Below are 14710 nucleotides of genomic sequence, written 5' to 3'. Positions count from 1 at the left end.
TCAAATCTTATTACTTTCAATATGTAATGGGTTTCCATTTGTTGGTTTTGTTATAGTAAAAATATTTTAATAATAACAACATTTTTTTATAAATAAATTATCTAATATAGTATCACATTGATTATATTATTGGTTTGCATAATAGTAACTTTATTAATATAATATTTAACATTTAATAATTCTCTTTGGGAATGAGAATATGAAGATAAAAAACTATAACATTAAATCGACTTGTCATATTGAAAACATCTTTTTTATTTTACAATGAACAAATTGAAGCTAAGTATAAATAAGTGGTCAAAATGGAAAACTAATAATAAAGAAATTAGTTTATTTATTATTAGTTTAGACGGCCAATAATTTCATTGATTTTGTCAGAAAAAACATATGCTGCCAACTAACTGTTTCTGGCAGGAGATTTGAAATTTTGATTTATAATATATTGTTATGGCCTACTCTTCTATTCATGTGGTTTAAAATTTAAATCTTAAACAAATAACCAATATTAATATTTCATCAAATATCTATTCTAAACATGCAGTTTTTTTTTTGGAAGAACTTAAGAAAATATCTTTTTCAGAGATTTTTTATTTATGAAAATAAGATAATTTCCCTATTAATTTAGTTCATTTAGTGAGAAAACCACTAAAAGAAATAAAAATTAATTCTTTAATATCTTTCTTTCTTCAAATGAAACATTTTTTTCTTCAAATGAAACGAATAAAGATCTTATTGTTTATTTTCTCTCTAACAAATGGTTAGAACTTTATTTGAGTCTTTAATAGAGTAGAACTAATATAATTAATCAATGTGATAAAATTATATTACAAATTATATGTTGTCGGATATTATAAACAAATTTTGACAACAAAGTTTAGTTTAACATTAAGGAAATAATTCATATTCTCGCACTTTCAATATCCAAACAAGTCAGTCGAATCAACTTGCTTGAAACTTTTCATGAGCTTTTCACAATTTCGAAAAGAAAGTTTTCTAAGCTTTTGAGGTAACTCTAAAAAAAATGTTAGCAAACAACTTCGCCGCCATAAAATGCATAGATTGATGCGATTATATTTATACAATGGATCGTACACATTACATTACTTCAATTTAACTGTTTTTTAGAAGAAAAATTAATTGTTAGCTAACACAAAATTTCATTCAACATTAATTATATATGTAACAAAAAAAAATGTGTCAAGTTTCCACCATCGAGCTTATTTTCTCTCTTTTAAACATAGATGAGCTTTGACGGGTTTATGGTCAGAGCTACGAACTGTATCAATAGAGTCATAAGAGTGTAAACTAGCCACAATTTTGTTGTTGTCTTCGATCTTGAACAATATCCGATCGGTCCACGATGGCACCCTTACCTTAAATAAAACAAAACAAAAAAGACTAAATAATTCTTCACAATACCTAGCTTACTTACTAATAGAAGTTTTTAATATTTAGAAACTAAATAAACATACTTTATGACTGGTGTCATATGTGCTGCTCCCAATATCAAATTTATAAGTTGGTTTAAATGCCAAAGTTCCCTCAAAATACCCATTAAAGATTTCTCCTCTTTCTGCCTCTTGTAATAGCTGATCATTTTCAGTCAACATCTAGCCAGAAGTTGTTTAAGGATCAAAAACCATTATTCAATGAATTGAAGAATAAGTTAATGAATTACTTACTTACTTGATGAAGATCACTATGAATTAGGCTTCTTGCTGGGAAAGTGTTGATCCCTTCAAGTCTATAGTTTAGATCTCCTAACCAAATTGTTACTTGGGATGTTCTTCCATACGGGTTCCAATCTTTCGCAAATAGGGCCCTTCTTATATCTCTTAACTGCGAGTTTCTTTCCTCCACGTTCTTTGCGTGAGCTGCGTAAGTTATTTTTAATTGATTTACGAAAATAATTATTTCTTGGGCTCATTTGGAAACATTCTTAAGCTTGATTTGAACATATGTATGAATTTGATAAAAAAAAATTAAATAAATTTATAAGTACATGTCTAATTAAGTTATCTTTCAAACTATTATTTTATATAAATCAATATTCATACGAGATACTTGACATTCAATATCATTCATTATATAATTAAAATGAAAGTGAGATAGTGAACAATACCAGAAAGATGACAAGAAATGAACTCTAAACGGAAGGCTTTGTAGTTGATTCTAATGGCGACGGCTCCTTTCTTCCTATTTATCATTCCTCCCCATCCTCCCGTTGCATATTTGTCTCGTTTCAACTCTAAGATGATTCATAAAAATCGTAGTGAACATTCGAACAAATCATTTCATTAAAAGTTAATACAAATCTCAAACAAAAAAAAGTTATTAGCTATGTGAAATGAATTATTTGAATTAAATTCAAATAATCTAAGACCTTGATTTGTCATCATTGTTTAAATTTAATCTTAAAATAAGTCATGGTCAATTTAGAAAAAAAATGTGAATTTGGATTGAGTCTGAATTTGAATGAGAAAACATAGTACAATGAAGTTATGTTCAAAATGACATCTTATCTAAAAATGTTCAAAATAAATGTTTGACTATTTCACTTTGAAACCCCAAAAATATTTTCAAAACAATTAATCAAATTACTAATCAAAATATTTTTTGTTTGATTTTTCCTTTGTATTGTAATATAGGCCTCACTTTGTAATGAAATTAATTTACCTAGTTACACCTCCTCCCTCATTAGAAGAGATGAAGCTTACAAGATGAAAAAATTATTCTCAAGACAAACTATCAATTATAAATGTCTAAAACCAAGAAAAGTTGTCTCTTATAATAATTGTCCCTATGTTATAGGGAGGGTGACAATTTAGATCACATATTTTGTGATTGTGTACTTTTCTTCTAATTTTATTGAAAAAAATAAAAATAAATTTTCAATAGTTTACATCAAACAAGATTATTTGAAAAGAATTTATTATGAAAATAACCAAATCCAACCATGACCAAAATCAATCAAGATCTAAAAATTAGAGATCATGATAAGGTAGGTAGAGAGGTTTCATCATACCTTTGACAAACATCTGAGAGTTTTTGGGTCCAAAAACATAGAGTTGCAGAGATTGCAGAGTTGATTCCCCTAACAAACTTATTAACCCAAATCACCATTAATGGATGATGATCATGATGAAGATGAAGATGGCGATTAGAAAGAAAAGATAGGAAACTTACAAATGAGATGCAGAAAGAACTGATTCAAACATGGTTATAACATTATACTTAGAAACAGCCTCTTGTAAACCAACAACCAGAAGATCATATCCTCTGTTTTTTCCAACAATCTTCTCCACATCTTCATATGTAACATGTCCATTCATATTCCATGTCACAATACACAAACACAAATCCGAATTATTCCCCGAAAAATCGCAACAAGTTGATTGAACTCCTATTGTCTTTATCCCCTCATGATGAACTTTCATCACTTGATCATGATCATGATCATGATCATGATCATGATCATTACTTACTAAATTCCCCTTTGAATTTGATCTCAACTTCTTCATTACCCATAACTTTCTTCTGCAAAATAACAAACCCTATAAGTAAATCATTAGTTTTCTTTTGGATCAAAACTGAATTCAAATATTTATATATACCCCTTAATATTGATTGGAGCACAACAGAAGCAGCCCATGATTATGATAGATAGGAGAGAGAAAAGAGAGATTGATATGATGAAATGAGAGATTTAGAAATATAAATTGAGACTTTCTTTCAAGTGATATTTCATCACATTTATTATAAAGTGATTTTTGGTTTGGTAAGAAAATTGTAATGAAATTAATATTGAAACTACTTTAAAGTTTACTACAAATTAAAAATAATCACTTCTAAGTGTTTCCAAATAAAGTTCAAAAATTATTTTAAATTTGGCAAAAATGTGATTTAATTAATAATGAAACTTTTTAGTTGAAAAGTGTACTAAAAATAATATTTGTTTCCAAATTATGTTGTAAAATATTTTCTCATTTAATTTTTTTTTTGATTTTTTTGCAAAATAAAAAGTTCTCTACTAATAAACTTTCTTTATTTTTGAGTGAGGGATAGTTTTATTAAATAAAAAAAACATTAATTAATATAGTGAACCAATTTTCATGTATCTAATCAGTCATCATTTTAAAATGTATATTTGTAAGACAAAACAACAAATTTCATTAAGGTTAACTAATTAAATTCAAATTATATTTTTTTTAAATAATATTGTGACTTGTGTTTCACTTATTAGGTAGCTAACCATAGACATTTAGGGTTGCATTAATATTGGAATTGACTATTATTCATACTAGTCTTTCTAAAAGTCCCTTTTAGAACTTTTTTTTTTAAATAAATGTAACACCATTTCACATACCTCATTAATTTAGTAAAAATTAAATATAAAACTTTTATTTGTTTGGATAAAAAAAAATGATTTAAGTTAGTTTAATAAAAAAAATTCTCCTTTCATATATTTATAACAATTACAAAAATGTTTGTAATATAAGATAAATTGAACAAAAACAAGTCAAAAAGAAGATCAAAGTCAAAAATAGACATTAAATTAATAAAAATCCTTTATCTACATTGTTCCTCCCCACCTATAATTACATAATCCTTTGCATCCAATGCTTTTCCCATTTAATTTGAAATATTTAACTATTTCATGAAAGTGATGTTTTCCATTTCCTATCAAAATATAGATTCTTATCAAATTATTGTTACAATATGATAGTCTTACTTTTATATATAAATTTAATTATAGTGTTTTTATTTAATTAAAGTATTTCTATTTAGATAAGAAATAAAATGATCAAAACTTTAAAAGTTTTAAATTATAAGAGTGAAAATAGATGAATTTTGAGTTAACTCATTAATGTAACTTAAGTAACCTAGAGCGGTTCCTAATAGATCAAATGTCACTGAGTTTCTCGAAAGTCTTAAGTTAAAATGAAGTTCATAGTTGTGGTCCTTGTGGATCAATACTAGTTTCCAGCATTAAAAAAAAGTCACTTTTATTTTTTTTCTCATAAGTGCAATTTTCCATAAAAGTTCTTAGACTAATTTGTTGGTTTATTTGGTATTATTATATATATATAGTAGACAAAAAAAAAAAATATAGTTGAGAGTTCTATATGATAATTTTGTGAAAGATTAGGATAGTTGATGTTCTTTCCTTTTCTATTAAGTATTGAATATATAAGCTTTGAAAATTCTCTAACAATTAAATTCTAATAAAAAAAGACAAATAATTTTTAAAATAAATCTTTTTATATGAAGTGGGCCCAAATAATAAATAAAATTTCAAATGATGCTTCCAACTTTTTTTGTGTGGGTCTACAACTTTTAGTCCTATTCAAATCCAACCACATCTCCACATGTCTATTTCTTCTTTTCTACTCAATCATATTCATTATATTTTATAAGTTTTTTTTAATATAACAATGTTTAAATTACTCTTAATCAAAATTTTCTTTTTTTTATTAAAAAGTATATAGCTTTTGTAAAATGATGATTTTATGAGATACATTTGAAAAAAATATATAAATGAAAAGAGAAGCATGAAAAATATAGCAACAGAGAACTAAAAAAATAGAATGTATTATGAATAAACACTACAAATAATCATAATAGCACTAAATAGATCAATCATAATGTTGATGAGAATACTCTAAATGAGAATACAACTTCCATTGGGTATGTCAGTGTAGTCTAGTGTGATGTTGAGTCCGAGTGTGCTGTTTAATCTGACCATGAAGATTGAACTAGTAATCCTGAGGAAAGAAATCGCAACGCCCATTTGTGAGGAGGTCTTACTTCGTCTCCTTGATGAGAATACTCTAAATGAGAATACAATTTCCCTTGAGTATGTGAGTGTAGTCTAGTGTGATGTTGAATCCGAGTGTGGTGTTGATCCGACCATAAAGATTGAACTAGTTATTTCGAGAAAATTGCAAAGCCCATTTGTAAGGAGGTCTTACTAAATTACATAACTTTGAACCGCTGACTAAAAAAACACGAAAAATGAGTAAAACCACGTGAAGAATGAAGGAAGGATAGTAGTACAAGATCGCTTGTAAATTGAGGAAAAGTTACTAGATGAGATTTAACTTAATTGTTGTGAAACATAATGAATTAGAATTAGATAGCGGTTCAAAGTTATGTAATTTACTTGTTTAGAATTAGAATTAGACATCTATTCTTTACATTTGAATTACTTGTATTATGAATTTTATTTTATTTTGTATACTAAACAAATATAATAAGCTATGAATTGTCTTCATATATAAATTAAAATCATCAATTTCACGTTTTTATTGTCAATCACATATCCTCCTCGTGATCATATAGTTTATTAATAAATTTTGAAAATAAGTTTACGTGTAAGCTTTGCTTTTGGCAACTAAGAAAGAGGCTAATAAATAATCTTATATAGTAGGATTAATTTGCATCACATGTTTGAATTCAAATTAAAGATGACCTTACACGTGTCAAGAAACCAACCGTAAGTTGCTGAGAAACCAAAAAAAAAAAGTATACCAAATAAGTATAGTTAACTTTCTTCCATTTACGAAATAGATCCATAACTCATCTAATAATGTGGTACATTTTACTAATTAAGTAATGCTTATCATAGCCCTTTTTTGGAACAGATTCAATGTTCGAGATCTAGGCATGACAATGGATACACATCGGGTCGGGTATGCGGTCACTCTGACCCGATTGTGTTGGGTAAATCGGGAACCAAAATTTTGGGGTTAAAATCGGGTCGGTTTCACCTCGGATTATTGACTAGTCGGTACCCTCAATCGAAAAAGTAGGTACCCATAAATTTTTTTTTTTGTCTCATGTCAAGATAAATTAATATCCCAACATAATAGTATTAACGTAATATTTATTTGGTTAATACATAAAATTTCGTTAAAAAAAAAAGGTAATCCTTTTGTGTTGAATATTTTGTTTTTAAATTTAATTTAAAATATAGAAAATGATTAAATACATTAAATTAGATGCGTAAAAATATTAATAAAGTTGTTATTTTTAGGTTGAATTATAACAAATAAAACAGTTGATAATAGCCTAGATCTCTCATCCAAAAATATATGATTCAATTGTTGTTATATATGACATGTTATAAAGTTTAGCAATGATCAATTTAGATCACTTTTAAATAAATTAATTATGAGAAAAAGCTTCTTAATTTCCCTTTAAAATTGGTAATTAGATTTTTTTGGGTATGTTATTATTAGTTTTATATTTATTGTGGATGAAATCCTTGTGTTTAATAAAAGGTAATCAACTCAATATATATTTATTTTTAGTAAATGGAATATCATAATATTAATTGTATATTGTAAATAATTGTTTATTTGACATACAAGGTTTTAGAAAGATTATACTAGTAAAACTTATTTATTTATATTGTAAAATTTGTACCCTTTTAAATAAAATTGTTTTCCAAAATGAATCCCACAAGACACTTAAACTAAGGCTTATCAAGTAATATCATTTAGTAATAAACTACCAACATTCCAATAACTTCTAAAAACTCAATATAAAGAAGATATTTTGATTGATTACTTGAAAAACTATATTTATAAAAAAGATGAGACATTTTTTGAAATTTATTCAAATAACCCAATTCCTAACACAGACAAAAAATCATACTTATAAAAGCTCTAATGCAAAGGTAACCACAAATTTGTGGAATTACTATTGAAAATTTTCAGGGAACTACATCCAGTATTAGTCTATAAATAGAAGAATGCTCAAAAAGTCGGGGCGATAAAAGTTCCAAAAAAACGAAAATAAACAAACTAACTTAGAATTAATCTTCACTTAATCAAATAAACTGAAACCCATATCCTGCAAGGAAAAGAAATAAATTTAATCAGACAAAGAAAAACATTGTAATCCAAAAGATGATAGAAATGTTCAAAAATATAACTTACATCATCAGACTCCTCTTTCTCCACCACCTTTTCTTCTTTCTTTTCTGCAGCAGGTGCAGCAGCTGAAGCACCACCACCGCCAGCAGAAACCGCAACAGCAGCACCACCTCCACCTGAAGGAACCGAGGCTAACTTCTCCCGTCCAGCAGCAATCAGTTCAGTGATATCTTTTCCCTTAACTTGAGTTAGGAGCAACTCAATTTGTTCATCTTCAACCTCAACTCCAACTGTGAATCAAGCAAAAAACAAAATTTATGTATTTTTTCTTAGAAGAAGCTGCCAATCAATTCATCAATGATTGGAGCAGAAATTATATGGAAACATGGAATAAGGGGTTTAAACAACTTATTTATGAATCAGGTCAATCCCCAAATATATATATTAGAAAAGAAGTTTGCATCAAATTCATGCTTTGCTTCTCTCAAATTGCTTGCCAAGATCATTGTTTTACTCTCAATTATATAAATATATACTTCATGAATTCAATCCCTAAATATATATATATATATATACTTGATGAATTTAATCAAATTCTTGCTTTTCTTCTCTCAAATTGCTTTCCAAGATCATTGTTTACTCTCAATTGTTAAAAACTCCTTAAAATTAATCATGAACTAAATGATGTTAACAAAGAAATCACCAACAAAAACAACATGAGCTATTTTCTAAAGATTAGAAAGCAAAAGCATGATGATACATGTAGTAACAGCAAAACAAGCTATTTGATGCAAATTTTTGAAGCAAAATGAGATCATTTCCTATATATTATACAGATAACACTTCATTAGTCTGCAACATTGGCTTCAAAAAACAGCTTCTAAAGATCTAAACCCAATGCATCATATCTGTTATACAATGTTTGAGGCATAATCAATAGCTAAACAACAGAGAATCTTCACCTGATAAATTGCAACAATTTGAATGAAAAAACAGTCGAACAGAATCGAAAGATGAGGAATTTACGGCAAAAACATTAATTCAAATCTACATTTATTCAGCAGAAATGTTTCAGCATCCATAATCGACATCTCCGTCAACAAGAAAACCAAGAAATCAATACCTGAACGAAGAATAGTCTTCAGATCGTCAGAGGCTGGGCTGGAGTTGCCTCCCAAGACAGCGAGCAAATAAGCAGCGATAACCTTCATTTTTCACTGTAGACGAACAACAAATCGAAATCATTACACGTTTACAGTAAAAGAAAACAATGAAATGGAATGAAAGAGGAAATAAGTACCTGGAAATGATGCTCTGCTTTGGGCAGGAGAGAAATGGAAAGTAGAATGAGATCGAAGAGAGAATTTGTGAATTAGGGTTTCATATATATATAAAGGGTACTCTAGTCTAGGGCTTGTAGAGCAATTGGGCATTTTTTTAGGTCATTTATATTTACTAAGGGCCTAAGGCCCATCCATGTGTTCTGGATCACACCTTTATAAATGAAAAAAATAAAAAAATAAAGTATATTTTTCTCAAATATTGAACATTTCCATGTTAATTAATTAAATTAAATTAGTTACTGATAAAATGTTATATATTACTATACTATTTTATAAAAATGTTCTAAAGAATAAAAAAAATATATAAATATGGCCTCAATTATGTCCAACTCATAGGGTGAGACCTATTCTCACTTGAACTTCTATATGATTTTGAATATAATATTATAGAGTCAAAATGAGAATTTATTTGAAGTTGGAAAAGTTATTTTATAATATTATATTATTATTTATATATATAATTGAGTATTTATACCTTTATTAAAAAAAATACAATTAAATATAAAATTAATTAAAAATAATAATAAATAAATAACATTATAAAAATAATTATTTGCATAATTAGTTACATTAATTCATTCATTTGTTTATAAACATAATTTTCGTAAAAATCAAATTATTTATAAACTCATAAAATCTTAAATTCAAAATTCTTAAGAATTTGTTTAGTTTAATAGTTAGAATAATTAATCTTCTTTATAAATTAATAAAATTTTAAAAGTCAAAATAAAAATTTTAAAAATTTAGTTCAAAATAATTCATTTTAAAGGTGTTTTTAATCTTAGATCAGTTGTATCATTTAAATTCATTGTATCGTTTAAATTCATTGTATTTTTAGCAGCAAGCAAGAAAAAAATGAGATCCAAAGTTAATTACTTTTCTTTTTTATTAATAAAAAGTTATTAAAACTATATTTAATTTGGAAGCACTCTTAACGGTATTATTTATCTATTGATATAAAATTCTCATTATTTTGAATATATATACATGTAGATACAATTTAATAGCATTATCTTCTCATTGCTCACATATAAGGATGTTTATATATAGTTGCTGAAAATATTTGATATTTGATAAAGATTTTTTTCGACACCTAAATTTTTTTTTATTCGTTTTGAGATTGTTTATGCTATTTTATATTATTTGTAAATTATTTTTTTAATATAATTTTTTATTTTAATTAATAAGAATTCATTTCTTAAGTATAATAAAAACAATAATGAATAATATGAAGAAAAAAAAATTAAAAACTAAATTTTTTTTAAAAAATTGCAAAATCACAACAAGAATATATTACCAGATTGTCTATAATTGTTAAGAGTTAATACAAAAATAAATAAAGGCGTGAACTAACTCCATACAAAAATCTCATCAACTACCAATCAACTCTTTTGACATAACCAATGAAACCGTTCAAAAAAACTCATAATAAAAAATCTTATGTATCCAAATAAATGGTGTTAACACATAAATTCAATTCAACACAAAAATAAAACTCCTAACTAAAAAGAAATTAACCAATATTAAATTCACATGGTTCAAAACTTTGCATAAATAAGATAAACTTTGTTCAACACAAACATTAACCTTTTAACATAATCTTTCAATAAGCCTTTTCAAATTGATAATAGTCCTCCTTCGAAATTGGTAAAACCCGATGCTGTCGACGACGACGACGATGAGCCATGATCACTTGGACCGGAAACCCGTGCTGAAATAATCGTTGTTGGAGACTGAGAAAATTCCTTAATCTCTTCTATCGCATTACTTAATTCAGTAACATTCACCTTCAGCTTTCTTTCACTTAACAAAACCGCACTTTTATCATCCAATCTAGTTTGCCTTATCCTCTCCAACTCAACCGCGACTTCTGTCATCGACGGTCTCATATCCCGATTAAACGTAAGACATCTAAATGCCAATTCAGCCGACCGATGAATCGACAACAAAATCCCCTTATCCCAAACCTGATCAATTGAAGGATCAATTATCTTCTCAAGTTCCCCTTTTCCAATCCTATCCATAGCAAATACAGCTAAATTGATTTCCTCAGCAGGCCGAGAGAAATCCACCGCCTTTAATCCTGTTATCATCTCCACCATAAGAACACCAAAACTATAAACATCGCTCTTATCAGAAAGCTGATAATTTTGATGATATTGAGGATCAAGATACCCCGGAGTTCCTTGTGGTGAAGTCGAAATATGAGATGTTTCCACAATTCCGACCCTAGAAAGACCAAAATCCGCGACTTTACATTTGAAATTGAAATCGAGAAGAATATTACTCGATTTAATATCTCTATGAAATATGGGTGGATCCGTTGAGGAATGAAGATGGGCTATGGCCAGAGCAGTGTCTACAGCTATGTCAAGACGAACAAGCCAAGGAAGAACATCGTTTCTTCTTTCTTTATGTAAATGTTCGGATAAAGTCCCATTAGGCATGTATTCATATACGAGGAATTGCCCACCTTTGTCAATCGAACAACCCATAAGTTTAACCAAATTCGGATGAGAAACAGAGGAAATGAGTTTGATTTCGTTTAGAACTTGGTCTGTTGTGTTTGTATCACGGTATTTTAGTCGTTTGATTGCGACCCATTCTTCGTTTAGTTTTCCCGCGTAAACGGTGGCGAAAGCTCCGGTTCCTAGCCGTTGTTTTTCGCTGAAATAGTTTGTGGCTTTTTCAATATCTTTGTAGGGATAGATTGGTATCAATATGCCTGTAGCTTTGGATAGCCGTTGGCTGGTTTTGTTTCGTTTTTGTATTTCGTTTACCTTTTGAATGTAGCAACATATTAGACCGGCTGTGATCATTAAACAGGCACCAACTATAATACCTAATCAATCATTATTAAGTATTTTATTAGGGATGAAATTAAACATGTTTAATCATATGATAAGTTTAGTTTGTTTGTTTTACCTCCAACTAGAACAACAACTCTTGCTACACCGGTACATTGGCCTGTTATGTACCTTATTAGAGTACATCCAAAAAGTCCTGCAAAAATATTCGAGAATGGAGCTATTACCAAATTGCAAAGACTTTTCGATGATCGATGGTCCGACAATTCAATGAAATTTGAACAATTTAGATCGCGGGCGAGAGGTGTTGCAAATTTTCAATGTGACATTTTTCGTGGAAAAAATCATCTAACGAAGTTCTTAGGTATCACCATAAGAATTTATTAATCTATAGATGTGGTGTCCAATTAGGGTATGTAATCCAAAATTCATAGGTGATTTTCTAATGAGACCCAATTCAAGTAGTTTAAGATGCAATTTTATTTATAGTTTTCGAATGAAATTAATTATCAACTAATGAAAAAAAGTATTGTCTAAGATATTAAAGATGTTACGTTTAATTCTTACTATTTAAGTGAGAATCTTTTTAATCTATTTCATATAATAAACATAAGATCCTAAGATAGTTGAAACCAAAATATTAAGTTAGCTAAAACCAAAATAATAGTGTTTAAAAGATTAAAAATTATAAGTTCGATTTTCATTTAAAATATTTTAAATTAAAATTTTAATAAAAATATATTTATTTAAATGAGAATCATTTTAATATGTTTCAAGTAATAAAAAAACATAACAATAATAATCATGTTTAAAAGATAAAAAAATGTCACTAAAATGTGAATAATTGAGGTGATATGCAGCTTCTTAAATTAAAAAAATTAATAATAATACAAAATCTATTTAATAGAAGTCAAACTATTCATATAAAAATAACATTAATAATAAAAACCCAACTAAATTCATAATAAACCTCTTTATTAACTTTCACACACATGAGGACTAAATTGCACTTGTGTCACATGATAATTTTTTTTTTATATTATAATGTTAAATACATATTTTTCAATTATTTAAAATTTTTAATTAATTAATTAAAATATTACTAAAAAAAACAAAATTACTTTCATTTAAAAAAAAATAAATATATAAAATATAATAATAATTCAACAAATTAAAATAATTTAATTTTTCATTACTCCAAATAACCCAACATCAAACAACAAGCTTAGTAGTGAAATCAAAATAAAAAATAATTGGTAACAATATCTTTCATGGAAAACAATCCTTATATATTATATATTCCCAATTTCTTATTAAGTATTTAATATTCAAACAAATGAAGAATTATTTCCTTTAAACTATATTGGGAACATGAACACAAATATTCATTTTGTATATAATTTCTTGACTAATGTTTTCATTCACCTAGAACCATCTCCTTTGAAAAAAAAAAGTATTATGAAAATCTAATAAAACATAACTACAAATAAGATTGAGAAAAAATGCTATAATATTTTTTAAAAAGAAAGTTAGGATGACCCAAAAACATAAACAAAAACATTTTTAGTATATTATGGTAATATTATGCATTGACTTGAATGAAGATTATAAAATTAAAACCGACATACATACCTGTCCGGCAGCCTAAACCGCCTTCATAACCATCTCCGACGAATCCATCCAAACAAGAACAGCGATGACCTAATTTACCATCAATCGGCGACACAATTTTAGTACAATTCCCATTTGAAGAACAATCACAATCTCCATTAAGCCACCATCCAAGTTGAAACAATTGAACACCAAGTGATATACCAGAAGTTTGCACATTTCCAAGTAACTCAGCCGAGATTGACGAAAACAAAAACCCACAATCAATATTCTTCAAATTATTCAAATTCATAAACGAACGATTACTACCCATCTCCGAATAACAACTAATCTTATTACTCGAATCTGTATTAGACCCACAATTGCTCGATTCGAAATGGGTTTGAACCATAGTGGTCGGGAGAAAACAATTGTTTATAGATTTACTACAATTCAGAAGAAAAACAACGTTTTCAATCGTTGGTGCGATGTTTGCTTTGAATAGACGTAAGATTGATTGCAAAGGTCTTTGACATAGGGTTGGAATGTTGATTATTATTGAGTCGTCGGTGAAGGATTGGATCGGAAATTCGTCGACGGCGGGGGTGGTGTTTGAGATGCAGTTTAATTGGATTGGACAACCGGAGGAGAACCCAAATGGGTAAGGGACTGGCAGTACATTATCGCCGGCGCCGCATGAATGGATGCAGGGCGGCGGCGATGATGAATGGGTGTAGATTAGTAAAAGAGATAATATGGAGGATGAGAAGAAGATGGTTATTAGGTTCATGATGATGATGATGATGGTGAATTGGGTTTTGTTCACAATTGATTCTTGACAAAAACCCTAATGAGAATTTGTGATTTCTTTCACCAATTTGAAAAGGGTTTCTATGTTCTTATGTTCTTGCAGATTGAAGAATGAGTGTGTGTTTGTATGTGTGTGAGAGATGGAGAGGAGATTTTAAAGGATTAATTTTGATTTGTAAAATAAATGTATTCTTAGTATTATAATTAGAATGGAAAATGTTTTAGTGAAAAGGGAAGATAAAATTACTACAAAAGATTAAGCAAAATCCCATACAATTTA

General features: G+C 27.9%; 3 protein-coding genes across 3 annotated transcripts; all 3 read right to left on the bottom strand.

The window, feature by feature from the left end:
* Positions 1 to 1095: 1095 nt before the first annotated feature.
* Positions 1096 to 3537, bottom strand: LOC124932198 (type IV inositol polyphosphate 5-phosphatase 11). Its single transcript, XM_047472815.1, has 6 exons — positions 3187 to 3537; positions 3026 to 3102; positions 2123 to 2248; positions 1687 to 1874; positions 1473 to 1610; positions 1096 to 1373 (listed from the first exon to the last, which is right to left on the bottom strand). Exons 1-6 carry the CDS (start codon positions 3519 to 3521, stop codon positions 1218 to 1220), a joined length of 1020 nt encoding a protein of 339 aa, XP_047328771.1. The 5' UTR covers positions 3522 to 3537; the 3' UTR covers positions 1096 to 1217.
* Positions 3538 to 7674: 4137 nt separating this feature from the next.
* On the bottom strand, positions 7675 to 9283 carry LOC124931653 (60S acidic ribosomal protein P2-2-like). Its single transcript, XM_047472168.1, has 4 exons — positions 9181 to 9283; positions 9004 to 9097; positions 7944 to 8170; positions 7675 to 7857 (listed from the first exon to the last, which is right to left on the bottom strand). Exons 2-4 carry the CDS (start codon positions 9089 to 9091, stop codon positions 7831 to 7833), a joined length of 342 nt encoding a protein of 113 aa, XP_047328124.1. The 5' UTR covers positions 9092 to 9097; positions 9181 to 9283; the 3' UTR covers positions 7675 to 7830.
* A 1477-nt stretch (positions 9284 to 10760) lies between these two features.
* Positions 10761 to 14482, bottom strand: LOC124932457 (wall-associated receptor kinase-like 14). The gene is made up of 3 exons (XM_047473087.1): positions 13663 to 14482; positions 12149 to 12226; positions 10761 to 12065 (listed from the first exon to the last, which is right to left on the bottom strand). The coding sequence occupies exons 1-3, from the start codon at positions 14408 to 14410 to the stop codon at positions 10840 to 10842; spliced, it is 2052 nt and encodes a 683-aa protein (XP_047329043.1). The 5' UTR covers positions 14411 to 14482; the 3' UTR covers positions 10761 to 10839.
* Between the last annotated feature and the right edge of the window lie 228 nt (positions 14483 to 14710).

This window comes from Impatiens glandulifera, chromosome 3, assembly GCF_907164915.1.
Source record: "Impatiens glandulifera chromosome 3, dImpGla2.1, whole genome shotgun sequence".
Classification (NCBI taxonomy): domain Eukaryota; kingdom Viridiplantae; phylum Streptophyta; class Magnoliopsida; order Ericales; family Balsaminaceae; genus Impatiens; species Impatiens glandulifera.
Note: the sequence above shows the minus strand (reverse complement) of the source record. Positions and strands in the feature narration are given on the sequence as shown.

Coding starts and splice junctions, on each gene's coding strand:
- LOC124932457 (XM_047473087.1), bottom strand. CDS start 14,410: ATGAACCTAATAACCATCTTCTTCTCATCCTCCATATTATCTCTTTTA. Junction 12,227..13,662: donor CGGTTTAGGCTGCCGGACAG/GTATGTATGTCG, acceptor ATATTTTTGCAG/GACTTTTTGGATGTACTCTA. Junction 12,066..12,148: donor AGTTGTTGTTCTAGTTGGAG/GTAAAACAAACA, acceptor ATGATTGATTAG/GTATTATAGTTGGTGCCTGT.
- LOC124931653 (XM_047472168.1), bottom strand. CDS start 9,091: ATGAAGGTTATCGCTGCTTATTTGCTCGCTGTCTTGGGAGGCAACTCC. Junction 8,171..9,003: donor GAAGACTATTCTTCGTTCAG/GTATTGATTTCT, acceptor CTTGATTCACAG/TTGGAGTTGAGGTTGAAGAT. Junction 7,858..7,943: donor AGAAAGAGGAGTCTGATGAT/GTAAGTTATATT, acceptor TTTTCCTTGCAG/GATATGGGTTTCAGTTTATT.
- LOC124932198 (XM_047472815.1), bottom strand. CDS start 3,521: ATGAAGAAGTTGAGATCAAATTCAAAGGGGAATTTAGTAAGTAATGAT. Junction 1,611..1,686: donor TTCATAGTGATCTTCATCAA/GTAAGTAAGTAA, acceptor ACTTCTGGCTAG/ATGTTGACTGAAAATGATCA. Junction 1,374..1,472: donor CATATGACACCAGTCATAAA/GTATGTTTATTT, acceptor GTTTTATTTAAG/GTAAGGGTGCCATCGTGGAC.